The sequence below is a fragment of the Balaenoptera ricei genome, chromosome 16 (genome assembly GCF_028023285.1).
Source record: "Balaenoptera ricei isolate mBalRic1 chromosome 16, mBalRic1.hap2, whole genome shotgun sequence".
In the NCBI taxonomy this organism is placed as follows: domain Eukaryota; kingdom Metazoa; phylum Chordata; class Mammalia; order Artiodactyla; family Balaenopteridae; genus Balaenoptera; species Balaenoptera ricei.
The window spans coordinates 60,167,833-60,189,314 of record NC_082654.1 but is presented as its reverse complement, the minus strand read 5'-3'; the positions used below and the strand labels follow the sequence as shown (position 1 = coordinate 60,189,314).

General features: G+C 42.4%; 1 protein-coding gene across 1 annotated transcript in view; it reads left to right on the top strand.

Annotated features, from left to right (window-relative positions):
- The first annotated feature begins 1,837 nt into the window (after positions 1–1,837).
- The window catches only part of KAT6B (lysine acetyltransferase 6B), a 178,538-nt gene continuing 158,893 nt past the window's right edge, over positions 1,838–21,482 (top strand). Inside the window, 3 exon segments of the mRNA XM_059899109.1 lie at positions 1,838–2,081; positions 11,113–11,182; positions 14,209–15,087. Coding sequence (XP_059755092.1) covers positions 14,467–15,087 — 621 coding nt within the window. The 5' untranslated portion in view covers positions 1,838–2,081; positions 11,113–11,182; positions 14,209–14,466.

Genomic DNA, 21,482 nt, shown 5'->3' with positions numbered 1-21,482 from the left:
GGAGGCATGTGGGCAGCGTCAGAGTGGCCTCGCCTGGGCGGCCAGAGGAGTCCCCAGCCTCCCTCTTGTGGGCCTCAGGAACTCGGGGGGCCCAGGGGAAGCCTGGAAAACCGAACTTCGCCATCAGCCTTCCTTCGAGCGCTGGCTAGAGGAGAGGGGGAAGGGCCCCCCAGCCGTCCCCCCCCGCCCCCCAACCCCTCTGCCATCCGGCTGCACCGCCCAAGAAAGCACTGAGAACGCAGCTTAGAGCTCTCCACCTACTCGCAGGCCGGGAGAGGGCATCTTGAGGGGCAGCTTCCCCCTCCAGCCCGCGTGTGACATCCCCACTCCCACCCAAGGATGCCGCCGCCGTGCCCTGTCCGCAGTCGCTGAATGTCACTGCTCCCTCTTCCTCCTGATCAGGGTAGACACAGTTCCTGAGGCATCCCCCACCCCAAAACTGCCGCGATCGCCCGAGGGTACAAGGCCCGGGCGGAGGACGAAGTTTGGGGCCCACAGCGGCGGGAGGGGGGGCGCGTTGGCGAGGACCGCACCTCTCAGTCCCAGCCCAGGCGGGCACACTCCCCGCCCCAAACGGCCCAGGCGTCCCCATCCTCCCGCGGACACCGGCATCCCCGCCCTCCCCCGAGGGCGGCAAGCGGAGCCCCCCAGGGCGGAGGCAGGTACCCCCGGGGCGGGGACTGGGGCGGGCGGGGTCCAGGCTGCGCCCCCGGCCGGGCCGGGCGGGCTAGCTAGCGGCGCGGGGGGAGCGGGGCTGGGCGGCGCTGCCTCGGGCTCTGTGCGCTGCAGCCCGGAGCCGAGGAGGAGGAGGCGGAGGAGGAGAAGGAGGCGGCGGCGGTGGGTCCCGGGCGGGGGGAGCGCGGCGCTGCGGACCCGGGCGGCTGGCAAAGGACGAGGCGGAGGCTGAGGAAGGCAGCGGGGAGACCCGGGCTGCAGCAACAAAGGGCAGCAAGCGATTGGCCGGGCTGCAGGCGAGGTTAGCCGGGGACCGGGGTGGCTGGAGGCAGCGGCGAACGGTGCACGTGCTTGCAGACACTGGCGAGTGTGCAGCCGGGGGGGTGCACGCCCGGCGGGTAAGGGCTTGCTCCCCCTCGGCATGGGATGGCGAGGAGGGTGCAGCTACATCGTACTGCCAGCACCCGGCCTGAGGCTTGCAGGGTAGGGGTGCGTGGGGGGTAAGGATGCGAGCCAGGGGGCGGGCGAGTAGTCGCCCGGGACGGGACGCGAGAGGGTGGAGGAGGGGGCGGGATGGAACGCTCTAGGAGGCGCGCTCGTCCGCGCGCTCCACCAAAGGAGCTGGCGACTGAGAACCTCGAATTTTAACTTCGCGTGCCCGCCCGCGTGCGCCCGCCCGCGCCCACCCCTAAATCCTGCGGCCGCCGCCAGCGATCAGCTCTCACACAAACTTTAGCTGCGGGCTAGGGGCTTTGGGGTTGTGGGGGAGGGGAGAGGGACTAGGCCCTCTGATTGGCGTTGTCTGCAGCCAATAAGGCCAAGTGACTCTCCTGCGAGTAGACCCAATCCATTTCTAGAGGTAGAAGGGGCGGGTAGGTGGAAGTAGAGGTGGCGCGGTGTCTGGGAGAGAGAAAAAGGGTTGGACCAATAGGTGCCCTGAAGAGGCGGGCCCAGAGGTCTGTTGATTGGTACTGGCAGTGGACCCTCCCCCGGGGTGGTGCCGGAGGGGGGGATGATGGGTCGAGGGGTGTGGCTATGCGGAGGCGAGATGACCGGCAGGATCCTACCCCAATGGGCTGCAGAGTGGTTACTGTGTGGGTGACGGACAGACCCTTAGGCCAACGGGTGGCCCTAAGTGTCTGCGGTGTAGCCCAATGGAGCAGCGCCGGGGCGGGGCCGCGGCTCGGGTTTAATGAGACTCCATTGGGCTGTAATCAGTGTCATGTCGGATTCATGTCAACGACAACAACAGGGGGACACAAAATGGCGGCGGCTTAGCTCCTACCCCTGGCGGCGGCGGCAGCGGTGGCGGAGGCGACGGCACCTCCTCCAGGCGGCAGCCGCGGCTTCTTTCTCAGGCAGCGGCAGCGCCCCCAGCAGGTGCGGTGGCGGTGGCGCGCGGCCAGGTCTGTCACCCACCCCGCGCGTTCCCAGGGGGAGGAGACTGGGCGGGAGGGGGACGGGCGGGGGGGAAATCGGGGGCCTGTGACGCCCCTCCCACAGGCCTCTGCGCGAGGGTCACCGCGGGGCCGCTCGGGGTCAGGCTGCCCCTGAGCGTGACGGTAGGGGGCGGGGGAAAGGGGAGGAGGGACAGGCCCCGCCCCTCAGCGGGGCCTCCAGGGCAAGGGGCGGGGCTCGAGGATGGAGGGGGCGGGGCGATATGGGTGGGGGCGGGGCTCGGGTGGTCGGAAGGCGGGGGTTTGGAGGGGTTTTCTGAGTGGGAGAGACCCAGTAGGAACGGTGGGGGGGCCAGTGAGTGTCTGGGAAGTACACTCCCAGTGAGGGGGTGCGTGGGAGGGGAAACTGGGGGTGTGCAGGCAGGTGCAGTGGGGAGAGTGCAAAATTGGAGATGTGGAAGGGGGACCGAGGGGCGGGTGAAATGGTGCAGAAGGGTGAGATTGCAGTTATCTGGGGGCAGAGTAAGAATGGATTTGGGTGTGGTAGATGTGGAGTAGTGTTGAGAAAGCGATACAGAGTAGATATTGGATTGGAGGAAGTATTGGGGAAACTGAGAAACAGGTACACTTACTGTGGTGGGAAGGAGGTATGTGGGTGAATCGGCATGTTGGAATAGAAAGGTTTGCTAGCTTTGGGGAATAGGAAGCATTAAAAAAAACATGGAGGGCTGGGACGGATATTCTCGGGAGTCTCTGAAAGATAAGACACCACAGCAGACTTAAATGTGAAGGGAGGCTACTTAGAACTTAGATATATGCAAAATATGTCTAGCAGAAAATCTCATGGGGTCAGGGGATTGGAAAGGGTGACAGGTGTGAAGAAAGATGGGTGGGGCTGGGTGAATGTGATTTGGACTGCACCCAGAGTGAGGATGGGGCAGCAGAGAAAGGTGTTAGTTTGGGATACAAGGTTGTTTGATAGGCTGGATTTCTTGGGTGTAACTTGAGCTGGGGTCAGGAAAGGGGGAACAGGGTGTCTGTCTCAGAAGGAGGCTCCCTGAGTACTACCTTGGGAAAGGGCATTGTGTAGTTTTGAATTTGTAAGCACTTTGGTCTGAGGTGAGTGCAGGGAGTGGTGTGAGACAAGGGGCAAAGGCAGAGGAGGGATTAGATTACAAACGTGGAAAATAGGAAAAGAGAACCAATGAAACAAGTTTGGGGTGGAGGTACCCAGAAATTCAAGGTAAAGAGAAAGAGTATATGAAGACTCCTCCATATAGGGACAGGAGGTGGGAGTAGCTAATGGGAATGTTGGGATAGTTATGTGGTACTCCAAAAAAGGTGTGTGTTTGTTGGCTTGTTTGTTTTGTATGACTATGAGTAAAGTACATTCTTCCTGTCTGTGTACCCTAGATTTTCTGGGATAGCCCTGAAGTAAAACATTCCATTCTTTTTTTTTTTTTTTATCAATTTATTTATTTATGTATATGTTTATTTTTGGCTGCATCGGGTATTCATTGCTGCACGCGGGCTTTCTTTAGTTGCGTGGAGCGGGGGCTGCTGTTTGTTGTGATGCGTAGGCTTCTCATCGTGGTGACATCTCTTGTGGAGCACAGGCTCTAGGCACGCGGGCTTCAGTAGTTGTGGCACGCAGGCTCAGTAGTTGTGGCTCAAGGGTCCTGGAGCGCAGGCTCAGTAGCTGTGGCGCACGGGCTTAGGCGCTCTGGGGCATGTGGGGTCTTCCCGGACCAGAGCTTGAACCCGTGTCCCCTGAATTGGCAGGCGGGTTCTTAACTACTGCGCCACCAGGGAAGCCCTCCATTCTTTTTTTTATTCATAAGTTCTTAACACATTTATCAAAATGAATTTGGGCAGAGTTTTTTTTTTTTTCCTTCATGTTTTTAAGAAGGAAAGCGTAATGCATGTTTCAGTAAAGGATAAGATTCTTACCTGAGAATTTATACTTAGGGTTGAGGGTTGAGGTGAAGTGATGGTTAAAGAAAAAAAGCAGAAGAAAAGATAGAGGCAGAGGAAGGTTTTAACATTAAAGGAGGAACTTAGGGGAATGACTGGCTGGTGGTAATGACACGGTCCGTTGAAATTTTGCCTACCAGCCAAACCCAGGCCTCTGAGTAGAGTGGATGTTATGTCATTGCCGTTACACCAAATGTTTGTCTCTGCACTGCTTGTCAGATGTAAGGCATAACGGGAATGAAAGGTAAAATAGGGTGAGTATTGGAAGGTAGTTGAGAAAGTTCCATAAATAATGTTAATGTACTTCAGAAACTTTCATGGACTTTCGAATACCAGTTAAAAGATTTAGCCAACCGATATGGCTTTATTAAATGCCAGGGTTCCTCACAGGTGACTTTTCAGTCTCTTAGATAGTTCGCGACACAATAATTTCAGTTTTCGTGTATACGGATGCCTGTATTTTTATCAAGCGAGAGAAGAGGAGTTGTTTTATGAAAGCAGGGATGTGTGAGCTATAGTGATCCATCTTTGCTTATAGAACAGTAAATGACTAGTGGATGGGAGAAGTGTGAGGAAGGGATATTTCTTCCCTGTAATGCTTTAATTTGCATTTCCAAAGCACCTTTAAGTGCCTTTTTTTAGGACTCCCACAATCTTCCACAATTTTTGTATCATCCATTCCACTCTTGCTGGATATTTGAGTTGTTTCTAGTGTTGGGAAATTGTGAACTAAGCTGCTGTGAGTGTTCCTGTATCCGTCATCTGGTGCGCACGTGCACAGTCTCTCTGAGGTGTACACCTAGGAATGGAACTGCTGGTTCACAGGCAGCGTGACCGTTTATGCTGGTTTATGCCTGTTGTCCCGGTGTAATTAGTAGTATAGCACCTTTAATTCTCAGCAGTGTCTGGATTTGGATGATGAGCTGTATGGTTGCCCTAGTCACGGGGTATGCTTGTCTTCAACTTTACTAGGTACCAGTCAGACTGTTTTCCAAAGTCTTGTACCACATTATACTCCCTCCAGTATATTACCTCATATATATATATAAATATAATATGTGAGATCCCTGGCTTCTCATCCTCCCCAACTTAGTTTTTTCAATTTAGCCAATCTGGTAAACTTCGCATTTACTTGATTAGTAAGGAGGTTGAACAGCTTTTCATATACTTATCGGCTCCCTGGATTTCCTCGTTTGTAAAGTTCCTGTTTAAGTCTGCCCCCACCCCCACCGGCCGTTTTGTAAATTGGTCCTTGTATCTTTCATTGCTATTTAGAAGTTCTTTATTTACTCTGGATACAAATTCTTTGTCCTGTGTGTGTGTTGCAAATGCCTTCCTCCATTCTCTGGCTTGCCTTTTCATTCTCTTTATGGTGTCTTTTAATGAACAGAACTTCTTAATTTTAATGGAGTCAAATTTACTGGTCTTTTCTTTATGGTTAGTGTTTTTTGTGTCTTGTTTTAAGACTCTTTTCCTACCCTCAGGTTAAGTAGATATTCTCCTATCAGTATTCTAGAAGCTTTACTGACCTTAAAAGATATATGATTATGAGTCAAATATACTCTTTTGCCCCATCCTCGCCATTACAAATCTATTTTTGCTTTTCTTCACTTTCTTCTGTTCTCTGTCTTGAATTTTTACTTGTCTGCAACTATAACTAAGAGCCAGGTGCTGACTTCCCCTGTCTCATAGGAGAAAATGGTCATATAGACAGAAGTTCAGCCAGGTTAGATTTTACAGGTCTCCAGCTGACTGAATTGCCCTTTTTCCTTTTATGAGCTAGCATTTCATTGTGTTCCTGCTATGTGTCTGCCACCATCCTTGGTTCTTTCATATTTGTTATCTCAATTATTCCTCTTTACAGTTCTGCAAAACTGTACATTTTTCTCATTTTTACAAGCGGGAAAACTGAGACTTAGATTGATTCAGTAACATGTCCAATATCCCACAGTTTAGGTAGCTGACAAGGTGGGGACTTGATTCCTGAACTCTCTAGATCCATCCCATCATAGCACATCACCTTGTTAATAAATAAGATTTCACAAGCCTGTTTGATAAGATCCAAAACCGATGAGAATAACTTTCTTTTAATGTAATATATCCTACTTTAAGCACTCATAGAGATAATTATTGTGAAACTGGATAAAACTGTTGACCTCTCTGTGTATGTTAAAATAGGTAGAGTAGTGCGTGGACCTTAAGAGGTCCTTGGATGGGCAGTAGAGGTTCTGTAAGCCCTTGAAATTGTATGCAAATATCTGTATGTACATGTGTTCCTTTTAAAAAATAGATCTGTAATTTTCTTGAGATTCTCAGAGGGCAACCCTAATGTGTTTTAAGGCTACACTGGATATCCTGTTTGAAGACATCTGTGATAAAGTTAATGCAGAATTCTGAAATGAGGTGTATTTTCAAAATAATCTTTAAAAGATTCAGATGTCAGATTTTTTTCTTAATATGTCATTCTCAGTCTTTGTCATTAAAACCCAGCTAAAGCTCATTTGAGATTTGGAAGAAAACTAGGATTGAATAGCAATTTTAAAATGCCAAAAAAGACGCTCTAAATTTAGTTGATTATTTCTTAAGTGAAAGTGCTTAGTTATAATATCATCATTACTAATCAGTGTACCCTGGCTCCAAAGGCCTGATGACTTCACATGACTTTTCATCTTGTCTCTAAAATCCTCTGTTTTACAAGGGATCAAATTTCCTGTGAGGTTCCTAACAGTGTGATTAAAGTTTAGAGAGTGAAACTGTTGAGCACTTAAATGCAGGGATGACTATGCAAACGTAATTCATGGGCTTCACCAGGAGATTTGGGACATGTCTCTACTAATTTATGATGATGATGTTGAAACTAATCTTTGCTAGGGATTATGGAAGCCATAATAGTTTATTGATGGTTCAGTTATTGTTTGTTGAAGCAGATTTATACAATTATAGTTTAATGACATAACAAGGATATTGTCAACTAGGAGCGCATGACATGAAAAATTAAACTTCCAATTAATATAATATGTATTAGTTGAAATGATAATTTTCATGGTGATTTAGCCTCTTAGAAATCCTTGGAAAACATTATTAGCTTATGAATTGAAAACTCTCTTTGTTAATGAGTAGTGAGAAAGAACTTAGTATTATTCTAAAAAGATGGGGAATTAAATATTCAATTCAGCTAACATTTATGGAGTGCCTACTCTGGGCTTGCTGCTGAGTTAGGCTCATAAATATAAGTTGAACACGATTGATATGTGGAGAGAGGAAATACTGGTTGCTTTTGTTTGTTCCTTCAGTCATACTTCCTTCCAGCCTATACTGGATGGATACCATTGCCAGAATTATTCAAACGTTCAACAAATTTGTGTGTGCGTGCATGTGTGTGTGTGCTTGCACTCCACTGTACCTTATTGTGTCACTACTCCTGCAGTGGCTTTCTGTTACTTCATCTGTCATGTTCACACGCCTCAGCCTGGCTTTTGTCACAGCCAACTTTATTTCTTATTCCTCTTCAACACATCCCCGCTCCAGGCATGCACATGGATTAGGTATCCCTTTGGTCTGACAGCTCATTCTTAGCTCTGTGCCTTCTCCTAGATTCCCTTCATTCATTTACTGATGCATTCATTTAACAAATAGGCATTGAGCCCCTCTTATGTTAAGTTGTGGTACTGGGAAGTCTTGGGGCACGCCAAGATGAATCAAACATGAGTCCTGTTCTTAAGAATTGTACAGTCTAGTAGGGGAGACGAGGTCCGTGTATGAGTAAGCAAAATACAAAGTGGAAAATGAATGCCAAATAATAAGAAAGCTAAAAGCTTCCTGTTAGACAAAGTGACGTAGGACTTCTGAGAAGGTGTCTGTTTGCACTGGGCCACAAAGGATTTGAATTGGGATGGAGAGGCCAGGCAGTTGTCCAAGTTCTGCCTTGTCTTTCAAGGTCCAGTTTAAGTCCTCTCCGTCCAAGGGATGTTCTACCCATCCACACTCAACAAGGAATAGTCACGGTTGTTTTCAGACTTTTTTCCTTCTGTATTCAGCGGAATCCCTTCTTTGAAGTGAATCTTATGGAGAAGCCCATTATACATAGAATAGTTAAGGTAGAGATGCTTTGTTTGGTACAAAGGATTATGGTGGCCCTAGTGTTTAACCCACAAGGGCACCTGCAGGTGGTGCCCATACCCAAGGCACTTTCTCACAAGAGATCCAAGGAGCCTAGTTTGAAAACCATTGGAGAGACAGGAAAGTGTTTAGGTTTTAGCATCTGAATTAAAATCTTTCATGACTTAGTGGTCTGAGGTCTGGACCTTCAGGAATCAGTTTTTCTTTTGCAAAATGCGGGCAACAATGCTACCTTACAGGGTTATTTTAAGGTTTACTGATAATCTATGTAAAGTGCCTGGTCCACAGTAGGTGTCGGACAATGGTTGCTATTATTATAGTTTAGTGCTTTATTTCTTTTTTAAAAAAATAATTTGGGGTGAAATTCACATAACATAAAACTAACCATTTTATTTTATTATTTATTTTTATAAATTTACTTTATTTATTTATTTTTGGCTGCATTGGGTCTTCGTTGCTGCGCGTGGGCTTCCTCTACTTGCAGCAAGCGGGGGCTACTCTTCGTTGCACTGCATGGGCTTCTCATTGCGGTGGCTTCCCTTGTTGCGGAGCTCAGGCTCTCAGTATGCAGGCTTCAGTAGTTGTGGTGCGTGGGCTCAGTAGTTGTGGCGCACAGGCTTAGTTGCTCCGTGGCATGTGGGATCTTCCCGGACCAGGGCTTGAACCCGTGTCCCCTGCATTGGCAGGCAGATTCTCAACCACTGCGCCACCAGGGAAGCCCTATGTTTAGCTTTTTGAGGAACCACCAAATGGTGCTTAATCGCTTCTTATACCCACAGCATCTACCATAGGGCTGTACTCACAGAAAAACATCTAAGTATTTGTTGGTTGTTCTTTGATTAGTATTTATAACCTCACCTCCCAATTCACATGTTTTGGGCCTTGAGCATTAATTTTAAGGGAAATAGATGCATCCAGGACTTGAAAGTTAGCCAGTATCACCGTATGGATGTATCTGATGTTGTCAGACAGCAGATATTTGTTCACTGAGGATGCTGTTTGGAGCAGCTGTGCTAATCTTCTGTGTTGGGTGGTTACAGAAGAAAAGAAGTTAAGGTCCCTTCCCTTAAGCAGTGTATGTTCTGTTTCAGAAGATATTGTTAAGATTTGTGGATCCTCACTCAATTACATAGCAGGCTATGAAAAAATCCAGGAGCCTATAAAAGTGAGAGAGCTAAAAATAACTGTTAGCAAGTGACACTCAGGATGACAAAAGAGTAAACTCTACTATTAATCTTTATTTTTTTCTACCACTGTTTTTGGCTCATCCACAATCTCATGACTTGAGTGTTATGACATTGATTTTGAAACAACACACAGCTTTAGCAAAAGCTTAGAGGAGGCTTCACATATTATTTATGATCCAGGATATTTTGACTCTTCTTATGCTGACATGTGTATTTCTGAATAGTGTTGATATTTATGTAATAATAATGAAGCCAAAAGCTCAGTGTTGGACTAAGCATTTCTCTAGATCTGTTTAGAATAGTGTGTAATGAGTGATGTAAATAGTGTTTTACTATAAGACTGTATGATACAACCATATAATTTACTGATGTTATTTTGTAGTTAAAAATAAAAATGATTCAAAACCTTAGAAAATAGAATAATTTAATTTTGATGTAGCATGAGTCCCCAGAATTAATTTGGAATGACTCATTCTCATTTTGATAGCCTTTGAGTTCAACTTTCAAGTTTTTATAGAAAAAAATGAAAAGAGAATAATGGTTTTTAGGGTCATACTTGTAATAGAATATGCTATCTACGTATGAAACAAATCCTAGGGCTCTGGAAAAGAGAAGTGGTATGGATAATTCTGAATCAGGGGAAGAAACATTTCTATTTGCCTTTTGAATGAATTATGCATATTTTTCCTTAGATTTGTCTTTCTAGTTAGATACTGCTTAGACTAAAATTAAATTGGTTTTCAATCTATTCTCTTAGCATATACCAATTTACAGTGGGGCCAGTGGGATGTCAGAAACAAACCAGCCTAAGATTAAAAAATTTGCAGGGGATAATATACAAAGTGGATAATATACATGTGTTTAGTTGAGAATTGGCTGCAGATAAGAGACTTCTGATTTTGTTCCTCTCCTAGCTCTGTGTGTGTGTATGTTTTTAACACTGATTCGGCTTGTAGCAAAGAGCTGCTGAGTTACATCTGCTTCTGCCTAATTAACTCTGTTGGTTGGTGTCAGATGAGAGCTAATTTTGAGATTAAATTGAGGAGTGGGGTGTGTGTCTGTGGCTGGGGGAAGGGAGAAGGAGGATCCAAGGTTGCTTGGTTGTTTTGTACACTATCAAAGTGCAGCTATTCACAGTGTTGTTTTACATTTATTTTTTGCCTTTGAAGTAAAAATGATCACTACTGCCCTGAAATGTGACCTGTACCAGCACATACTTACTATTGTGGAAAATGGTGCGTCCTTCTCTTAGGTGCAGTTATTGGCCATATCTTGAGAGTTCAATCAGTACCTAGATGCCAGGTGGCCTTTGGGACAAATAGTGAATGTTGCCTGGGAAAGTTAATATTGACCATTAAACAATGTTCGACTTTTTTTTTTCCTCCAGACAAAATGTTATACCTGTCTGGCTATTTGAGTAATAGTGGGATTTTTTTTTTTTTTTTTAAATGATGGAATTCTTTTTTAGACTCCATCACAAACCTGATTTTTTAAAATTTGGAGAACAAGTCTGGCCTTAAAGAAGAGTGAAAGTTTACTTCTTTAGGCACTCGCTGTGGGGCTTCATGTCCTGTCCTGAATTCCGTGTTCTTAAATACCCTTTAGTGGTATGAAAGAGCTAACATACCACCAAACATAGTATACCAGTAAATTCACTGCAGCTGTTTGGATTGAATAGTTGTGGAGATCCATAGATGGTTGCTGAACTTTAGGTATGTCCTTATGCCCAAATTAACATTTACATTTTTTTCTTTTGGCAGATTTGCCTGAAGATCTGGACAATCTTCTTTTTTGTCATGGACTGTTAAAACACTTGGAGTTCCAATTCTGGTATTTTCCCTTGTTTTATTATATTTTTAAGATATAAAATGTCAGTCTTGTTGAAATGTGTTGGTAATGGAGGTGAACAATTCTTTTGATTGTGGTTAGGATTGTGGTAACAGCTTGTCATGAAGGTATATTTTAAGTATTTATTAGTTATGAAATGTGTTTTGTTTTAATGTATGTTCATTTGCTTGTGTAACCAAAATGCCTGAAAGCAACTTTGCAATATTGGATACTTTTCTGTGACCTCTTTTCCTGCTTCCTGCAGTTTTATTTTGTGCAATCAAATTAAATTAGTTGATTCATCCTGAATAAATGATGAAAGATGAAATAATTATTTGGACATGGTGAAATGTCTTCTAATGAAATTTTGCCCCGAACCATTTTACTTTGGAAAGATCAGCTTCCTGTTTTAAACTTACTAAAGCAGAGTGATTCCTGTGTTCTATCGTGAAAGTGGTTGCACTATGAAAGCCAATGATTTCATTCCTAAACACACCATGTTCCAAGTCTAACAGTCAGTAATTTATATAATGACACAAAGAGGAGTGCTTATTAGATTTGCAGATGACATAGATGACAGAATCAAGATTCAAAACAATTTTTAACAAGTTGGAAGACAGACTCAAACCAACAAGATGTACTTGAACTGTGATAAAATTTTAAAATCCCAGCATTTAAATTTGCATAAGGAAGAGAATGAAAAGACTCGGCTTGACAGAATTTTTGAAAGAATATCTGGGAGTTTTAGTTGGACTGCCTGCTTGGCATGAGCCAGTTGTATGGCAGGGCTGGTAAGGAAGTTCATGTTACCTTGGGTTGCATTTATAATTGGATAATGCCTGGAATGCCAGATTTTAAGATGGGCATTAGCCAAACTAATGAGTGACCAAGAGGAGGAGGTGCTTGGAAACCTGTGAGAATGTGGGCATGCTAAGGAACTAGGATATGAGTGGTCCAAGGTGGGGCTGGAGGTAGAATGGGGTTTGATTGTAGCAGTTTTAAAAAGATACTTGTTTTCAAGTATATGAAGGCTCCTCATATTAAAGAATTTCTTGAGATTGTTCCAGGGGAACTAGGACTAGTGGGTAGAAGTTATGGGAAGGCAGATTTTGGCTCCTGTGAGCAAGAAATATATTACAGTTAGAGCTGTCCAACAGTGGCATGAGCTGTCTTAAGAAGTGACAAATTCTTAATCACTGGAAGTATTTTGAGACTTTATGGCCTATCTGTTGGGGATATTGCACAAGGGATCTTTTACTGTTTAACTAGAAGTTGGACTGGATAACCTCGAAGGTCCCCTTAGCCCCAAGTTTCTAAATCTGAGGGGAGAAAAATGGAGTGTACCTACAGCTTACTGATTGCAAAAAGGACAATCCTTTTTAAATTGCCTCTTTCAAGCTGACTGAACTAGTATAGTTCAATGGCCTAATTGTTTTCAGCAACAGAATCTTTGAGAGCAAATGTTAAATTCTTCAGTGTATCTGGCTAAAGTTTTGAGGAAAGACATTATTTTCCCCTTTGATGTACATTAAATGTAAATAAACAACCAGAGATAACTTTAATTTTATATTTTATGAGAGATTTTTCGGAGTGTGTAGACATTGTATTGGATGGAAGTGATGATAGCTACTATATACTGAATATTAGATACTGTATTCACTTAATTGTCTCAACAATCCCGGGAGGGATATACTGTTATTTCCCTACAGGTAAAATGATGGAAAAGTAAGTCATTTTCCCAGGGTTTCTCCGCTAGACATTGGTAGGGCTGGCATGCATACTATTAGTCTAATTGCAGAGGCAGAACTAGCTAGAGCAGGCAGTCGTGGCTCAGGTGGAGATAGCGCTGACTTAGACTTTAGAATAATGGCATTTGAGCCTTGAGTCTACTACTGACTGTTATCCTGAGTGAGTTCCACCTTCCCCTGAGCCTCAGTTTACCCATTGAGTCATCCTGCAGATTACATGACAAGTTATACGCAAGCACACTCTGTAAACTTTAAACTATAAAAAAGAGTTAAGATGTGGATATTATCTGTGAAGAGCAAGGTTAGAGCCCAGATATGACCCAACTCCCAGGCCAGGATGCTTTGGCCTGGTGCTCTTGGCAGGTGTACTCAATACCAGATTGGAGACCTAGGGGATTTTTGTGTACACCAGGAGGTTCTCAGAGAGCAGTATCACTCCCTACCTGGTGTCAGATTTGTACAAACCTTGCTCGGATTGAGCAGTTTCGTGAGCTAACTGGGTAATAAGACGTCTAGAGTTTTCCATTGTTCAAAAGGTGACCGGTTATGTTACTACATTAGTTTCAGTTTTCCAACCTGTGGGTTAGAGAATGTCACCGACCCTCTTCAAAGGGATGGGAAAACATGATTCTGTAGAAATGGCTCAATGGGAAATTTTCTTACTTGTGAGACTTGGGAAATAGAATGTTTAGCTGAAATAGAAGAATCAGGATCATTGCTTTTTTTTTTTTTTTGGCTGCACCGCGCATCTTGCGGCATCTTAGTTCCCCGACCAGGGTTAGGGATCAAACCCAACCCTGCCCCGTGCAGTGGAAGTGCGGAGTTCTAACCACTGGACTGCCAGGGAATTCCCTTTTTTTTTTAAGTTTAAGATTTTTTGAAGTAAGTTTAATGTACTTCCATCAAATTTTTTGCATCATAGACTTATTCTTTGATGTTGATTTTATGTTTATAGTAGACATATATCTTGAACCACTGTCATGTAATTTTATTAATTTCAATAAAGGTTATCCATTAAATATATAGCTTAGATGTGATCTCTTAAATGCCCCATGAATGACTCATATAAATAACGTGTAAAATCCTAAAAGAAATTCCTTCTCAGACTGTGACCCAGTTTCTGGTTGGCAAATATAGTCGCTCTGGCTTTGTTACATAATACCTGCCCGTCATTACTTCTGTGGTCATTTTGCATCTGAAAAGGTAATACTAAAGAGTCTTTTAATTTATTTTTAGAAGTTTCATTATTAAGAGCCTTTCCCCCCTTTTTAATCCTTTAAGGTCTTGATTTCCTGGTTAAAGATGTTCTTCACCCGAATGCAGTTTTTCCTGTTGGTCAAATAAGACAACTATCAACATTGCCTGTTTGTCCTCTTTTTAATCTCTAAAGGATGGATGTTTGTAAGATGTTGCTTAATATGGTCTGGAATACTCTGGCCATTTGTTGAATTGTAAATGACTTTCAAATGTGCAAGTTCTGTTAAATACAAGGAGAACCTCTATGGGTAACTTTTGTATTGAAGAAGTCATTTGTCAACCATGGTAAAACTTGCAAACCCACTTTATACAGAGTGGATTCTTGAAGCTATACAGAAAATAAAAAAGCAAAAGCAAAGGCCCTCTGAAGAGAGAATCTGTCATGCAGTCAGCACTTCCCATGGGTTGGATAAGAAGACAGTCTCTGAACAGCTGGAACTCAGTGTTCAGGATGGCTCAGTTCTCAAAGTCACCAACAAAGGCCTTGCCTCCTATAAGGACCCAGACAACCCTGGGCGCTTTTCATCAGTTAAACCAGGCACTTTTCCTAAGTCAGCCAAGGGGTCTAGAGGATCATGTAATGATCTCCGCAATGTGGATTGGAATAAACTTCTGAGGAGAGCAATTGAAGGACTTGAGGAGCCCAATGGCTCCTCCCTGAAGAACATAGAGAAGTATCTCAGAAGTCAAAGTGATCTCACAAGCACCACCACCAACCCAGCCTTTCAGCAGCGGCTGCGACTGGGGGCCAAACGTGCGGTGAACAATGGGAGGTTACTGAAAGACGGACCGCAATACAGGGTCAACTATGGAGGCTTAGATGGCAAAGGGGCTCCCAAATACCCCAGTGCTTTCCCATCGTCGCTCCCACCTGTCAGCCTTCTACCCCATGAGAAAGACCAGGTAAGTGCAGAGAGAATGTCAGTACACTGTAAATATTGCCTATTTGACTTGTACAGTTTCAGTTAAGTTTTATACGGACATAAGTTCTGAGTTAAGTGTGATAAAATAAAATGTTTTGCCTCAGAGCAGGCTTATATATTTTAAGAGGTATATATTTTTTACAGTATAAATTGTTCTATATTGTTTTACAACGTATTAAGGGCTTCCTCGCTGGTTGACTAAGAATTTTTTTTTTTTTTTGGCTAAGAATTTAATGTGATGATTATGTGGTTTGTTTTTTAAACTATAATTGCTAATCCGTGGGTGCTTGAAGGGACCAGGATAGATAACTTTAATCTTCCTTCCTCAAGGCAGGATCATATATATTTCAAAAATCCAAGAAAGGCCATTATATGTTTTTCTCTTTTTAAATTATTATTTATGTTTATTTTTTTAGCTTTATGAGGTATAATTGATATATTTTTCCCTTTATTGTTATTTCAGAGAAGAAGAATCTATAGACTAATTATTTTAATACTGATAGTCTGTGCATTACTGGAACTGTTTTAATATGTGACCTAAATCCTGCCTGTTTCAATTTAAAGTCATTTGTTATTGTTCACTTCTCAGCAGGTGAAAGTGAATGTTTATTTTGTCTCATACTGTATCTTTTAGTCTTTGGTTTCTCTGGGCCTTCTGTCATCTCCATAATAGTTATATGTATATGGCAGATTTCTCCTTAAGTTACTGCTACAATTTAAAGTCTTTGGTTAAGTAGGATTTTCCTTTGTTTTATTTCAAAGCTATGGAAATTACTGCCCAAACTAAAACCAAAACAGCAGTAGCAAATTGTTTATAATGGTTTCGGCCCTCCAGTTTGGGGGCTTGTTGTCTGTCCTTTGGGTGAGTGGATGCATTGATAGCAGTTAACTTTACATCTTGTAAGCCATTAGCCATTGTTGATAGAAAGGGTGGTGGTTGTATGTGCTAACTGCATTTTCAGAAGTGATGGAAACAGTGTTAGGAAAAGCTGTGCTCTTGATGACTTGTTTTTCCTCTTTGGATACTGTTGCCCATAAGGTAGACCCTGCTTCCCTTCTTGCCTTAAGCTGATAGAGGCCCAGCTCTACAAACTGGGTGGGACCAGGTGATTTGCCTTTCCACAGACCAATCGAAACCCTAGAATTTCTTTCTTTTTCTTTTTTTTTTTTTTAAATGTATTTTTTTTAACATCTTTATTGGAGTATAATTGCTTTACAATGGTGTGTTAGTTTCTGCTTTATAACACGGTGAATCAGCTATACATATACGTATATCCCCATATCTCCTCCCTCTTGCATCTCCCTCCCACCCTCCCTATCCCACCCCTCTAGGTGGTCACAGAGCACCAAGCTGATCTCCCTGTGCTATGTGACTGCTTCCCACTAGCTGTCGATTTTACATTTGGTAGTGTATATATGTCCATGCCCCTCTCTCACTTCATCCCAGCTTACCCTTCCCCCTCCCCATGTCCTCAAGTCCATTCTCTACGTCTCTACGTCTTTATTCTTGTCCTGCCCCTAGGTTCTTCAGAACCTTTTTTTTAGCTTCCATATATATGTGTTAGCATACAGTATTTGTTTTTCTCTTTCTGACTTACTTTACTCTGTATGACAGACTCTAGGTCCATCCACCTCACTACAAATAATTCAATTTCGTTTCTCTTTATGGCTGAGTAATATTCCATTATATGTGCCACATCTTCTTTATCCATTCACCTGTCAGTGGACACTTAGGTTGCTTCCATGTCCTGGCTATTGTAAATAGAGCTGCAATGAACATTGTGGTCCATGGCTCTTTTTGAATTATGGTTTTCTCAGGGTATATACCCGGTAGTGGGATTACTGGGTCCTATGGTAGTTCTACTTTTAGTTTTTTAAGGAACCTCCATACTGTTCTCCATAGTGGCTGTATCAATTTACATTCCCACCAGCAGTGTAAGAGGGTTCCCTTTTCTCCACACCCTCTCCAGCATTTATTGTTTGTAGATTTTTTGATGATGGCCATTGTGACCGGTGTGAGGTGATACCTCATTGTAGTTTTGATTTGCATTTCTCTAATGATTAGTGATGTTGAGCATCCTTTCATGTGTTTGTTGGCAATCTGTATATCTTCTTTGGAGAAATGTCTATTTAGGTCTTCTGCACATTTTTGGATTGGGTTGTTTGTTTTTTGATATGGAGCTGCATGAGCTGCTTGTATATTTTGGAGATTAATGCTTTGTCAGTTGCTTCGTTTGCAAATATTTTCTCCCATTCTGAGGGTTGTCTTTTCGTCTTGTTTATGGTTTCCTTTGCTGTGCAAAAGCTTTTAAGTTTCATCAGGTCCCATTTGTTTATTTTTGTTTTATATGTATGTTTTGTTTATTTATTTACTTTTGGCTGCATTGGGTCTTGCTGCACGCGGGCTTTCTCTAGTTGCAGCAAGCAGGGGCTACTCTTCTTTGCGGTGCGCAGGCTTCTCATTGCGGTGGCTTCTCCTGTTGCAGAGCATGGGCTCTAGGCATGCGGGCTTCAGTAGTTGTGGCTCGTGGGCTCAGTAGCTGTGGCTCGCGGGCTTTAGTGCACAGGCTCAGTAGTTGTGGTGCAAGGGCTTAGTTGCTCCACGGCATGTGAGATCTTCCCAGACTAGGGCTCAAACCCGTGTCCCCTGCATTGGCAGGTGGATTGTTAACCACTGTGCCACCAAGGAAGTCCCTCATTAAATATTTTTATAAAAGCTTATGCCATGAGGAAATTCCTTAAGGGAATATAGAGCCATTTCTTGATGGCTTTGGATATCTGTTTTAAAAATATATAAATTACTCTAAGGTATATTAAGGTTTTATAATTATCAGGTGCATGGACTAATTCAGGCAGCTTTAGGCAATTTAATAGCATGTTTTAATAATTTTGTGATCCAGGGAAGTATCAACTTGTGATAGAGGAATCACTACAGATTTTCCACAGTCCCTTTCCTATCCTTCTCTTTAACCTTGCCCATCATTTCTTGACATCCTTATATTTTTTTCATACAGCATCTATACAGAAGTATTTTTAGTCTAAAGGAAGACTCATGTCTGAAAGTGTCTAGAATTGAGAACAGAGTGATTTATTGCTTAGCATGCAGTTGTTCCTGCTCTTTTTATGATGCTGATCTTTAAATTGTCCAGTTAGCATCATCATATAACAAGGAAAGCTGAGAAAATACATCCTAGAATTTTTATTTGATGAAATTTGGGGATTAGTTGTGTTGAGTAATCATAATCTAATTTTTAAAAAAGGACAAATAAACATAAATGAAAATCAGATTGTCGATTTGGCCAGAATGTATTGTACTGTTTCTACTGTATATTACAATAGCCTTTTCCCCTGAAAAATGTAATAAAAAGTACATCAGAATATATTGCCCTTTAAGATTACAGGCGTAAGTAGTTTAATACTCTGTAAACTTTCTAGGTCAGTGTAATAGAAATTCTTAACCTGGGTCCATGAATGAGTTTGGGGTAGGTGGGCTAACAAATCCCCTAAAATAGAACAGTCGTTTGTATCCACACGTTTTCCTAGGTTCAGGGTCTATAGTTTTTGTCAGATTTTCAAAGGAATCTAAAGTGTCAAAGAGCCAATGTGAACATTTTTGTACTGTAGAAAATATTTTGAGTTTCTTATACTGAAACCATATATGTATGCTGGTTGTTGGCTTTTGATTATTCTTGCTTCAGCTGTTGAAGTTGGATCTATATGTAGATTAGTTGTACTATAGCTTCATGTATATAGGACTTGTTCTCGTATCTTTGAAAGGCAGATTATCATTGTTCTTGATGTGCTAGAGGTCTGTAAAATTCACATTGTGGGAGGACGTTTATGATATAAATGGCCACTGTACAGAGATGAAGTCATTTAATCACAATTAGCCAACTAATGTCTTTCAAGAAGCTGTTATTCTGGTTACTTTTGTTGAGCAGTTTCATTTAATTGTAAAAAAGAAAATAAAAATGGTAAAAATAATAACATTTCTTAAGTGTTAAAATGCTGGCACTATTCCAAGTGCCTTACATTTATTGTCTCCTTATCACAATAACTGTGAGGGCCATAGATTATTATCCTTATTTTATAGATGAAAAACTGAGGCTCAAAGCCTAAGCAGTTTGTCCAAGGTCACTTTCAGAGCTGGTGCGTGGTGAAGCCAAGATTCTAATGAAACAGTCTGACTCCAGACCTCTTTACCACTGGTCTGTATACTTGGTCAACAGGGGTGGCTTTTCATTAACAGTGAAAGTATCTCTTCCAGTTCCTCAAATGCTTAGAAGCAGTTGTCCCCCAACAAATAGATTTCTGGCATTTTAAATTTGGTAGTTGCAATGAGCTTATTACAGTTTTTAAAGCAGGCACTATTTATAATATTAGCAATATGGGAAAGCAGTAGGGAAAATAGTAAATCTGTGTCTAATTAAATGTAACATCATCATCATTCCTATGCATGACTGCTAGGAGGAATACAATGCAAGTTAAAATAGAAGAGCTCCTTCCTTTCTGAAATGTAATTGCACATCTTCTGATAGTCTAGAATTCAAACTGGATATTACCATACTGGCTCTTCAGCATAACTTCTTTGTATTTATTTAAGAAAGCTCTCTTTGGTGAGGTGATATGGAAATGAATTAAACCACTGAAGATAAAACTTTATCTTTGACTTGGTGAGGCAACTCCTAAAGGATAGTATTAGTGTTTCTCATTAAAAATGGTAAAGCTCAATTAGGTCAGATTATGAGGACTTTGGAAAGTCAGATATTCTAAGACAGACTTCAGTTATTACTATACATTTTGTAGCATTAAGATTCCATTTGAACATTTGGGCTTTAGCATTTTTATTAAATCAGTTTGGTTCAATTTTAAACATTCCTTGGTATTTCACTTTATTGGGAATATCTTCCTAAAATTTATTAAGTGTCAAATCTTGGTATGTTTCTAGTGCAGTGCATAATATGGGAACTCTCATTCTAGGCAGCTATAGTTGGAAAGAGAGACACTTCTAATACCAGGTAGGGCTTTTGATGTTTTTTTCTTGAAGAAATGAAATAACTGTATTACAATCTTACGAAAAACCTTCTAACGTAATTACCACAACGATACTGTCAATAAGAAAAAAATAAAAATAAGTTTCAGAAGGAGCACAGATGATCAGAAATGGGGCTGAGAGACAGAACTATATTAAAAATCACTTTTCGTGGTCTTGGCCTGTTCAGTTGTTTATTCTGTTTGTCCCCCACCTCCTTTTAGGGAGGTATTTTATTAGGGTTTTTGGTGGGGTAATTAGTATGAAATATTTCCATAAATAGAAGATTAATGTACATCCTACATTAGTTTCTTGTGTTGTGTAAATGGCGTAATTTAAAGAACTTTATTTTTACGGACTTCCCTGGTGGTGCAGTGGTTAAGAATCCGCCTGCCAATGCAGGGGACACAGGTTCGAGCCCTGGCCCGGGAAGATCCCACATGCCGCGGAGCAACCAAGCCCGTGTGCCACAACTACTGAGCCTGCGCTCTAGAGCCCACGAGCCACAACTACCGAAGGCCGCGGGCCTAGAGGCCGTGCTCTGCAACAAGAGAAGCCACCGCAATGAGAAGCCTGCGTACCGCAAGGAAGAGTATCCCCTGCTCACCACAACTAGAAAAGCCCGCATGCAGCAACAAAGACCCAACACAGCCAAAAATAAATACAATAAAAAATAGATAAATTAAAAAAAAAAAAAGAACTTTATTTTTAGATTTTCTTTTCTTCAGTTTTCTCCCTGCCCTAGAGAGACCCTCCTCATCCCTCTCTGGAACTTTTCCAATCTCCCGTACTTTGTGAAGGACCATTCACTAGTCCATATTGTTCTATGATGTGGCAGGCTTCCAGAAGTCTCTCAGCCCTAGAAGAACTGTTCATGGTCTCAGACAACTCTGGATCTTTTTGACAGAAATGTGTGTATTTTTTATCTGCTAATTATAGAGTCCAAATGACCTCCTCTCTGTTGTCCTTCTCAGTTCTCCTTTGAATTGGTGTCCTTTGTATTGCAGATGTCACATTTCTCAAAGAGTGCTTAGTTGTGTGCATTCAACTGAAAGTTGGATAAAGGCCTAAATACGGCAGAATACACTCTTCCATATTCTGTAACCTGAATTTTGGGATCAGTATGAATGAAAGTCGGTTTTAGAATGACTGAAGTCGGACAGAAACCTATTATATAATGTGAATGACTAGGTGAATCCATAGTGCTGTTTCAGGGTCAGGGAAGGAAAAGGATTGTGTTATGTTGTTCCTATGGTTAAGCTTCAGAAGTTCTTCAAAATAGCACTAGGACTGCTTTTGTGAGCAGATAGTACCAGTTGCTGAGGTGTTGTTGAGAGACCCCT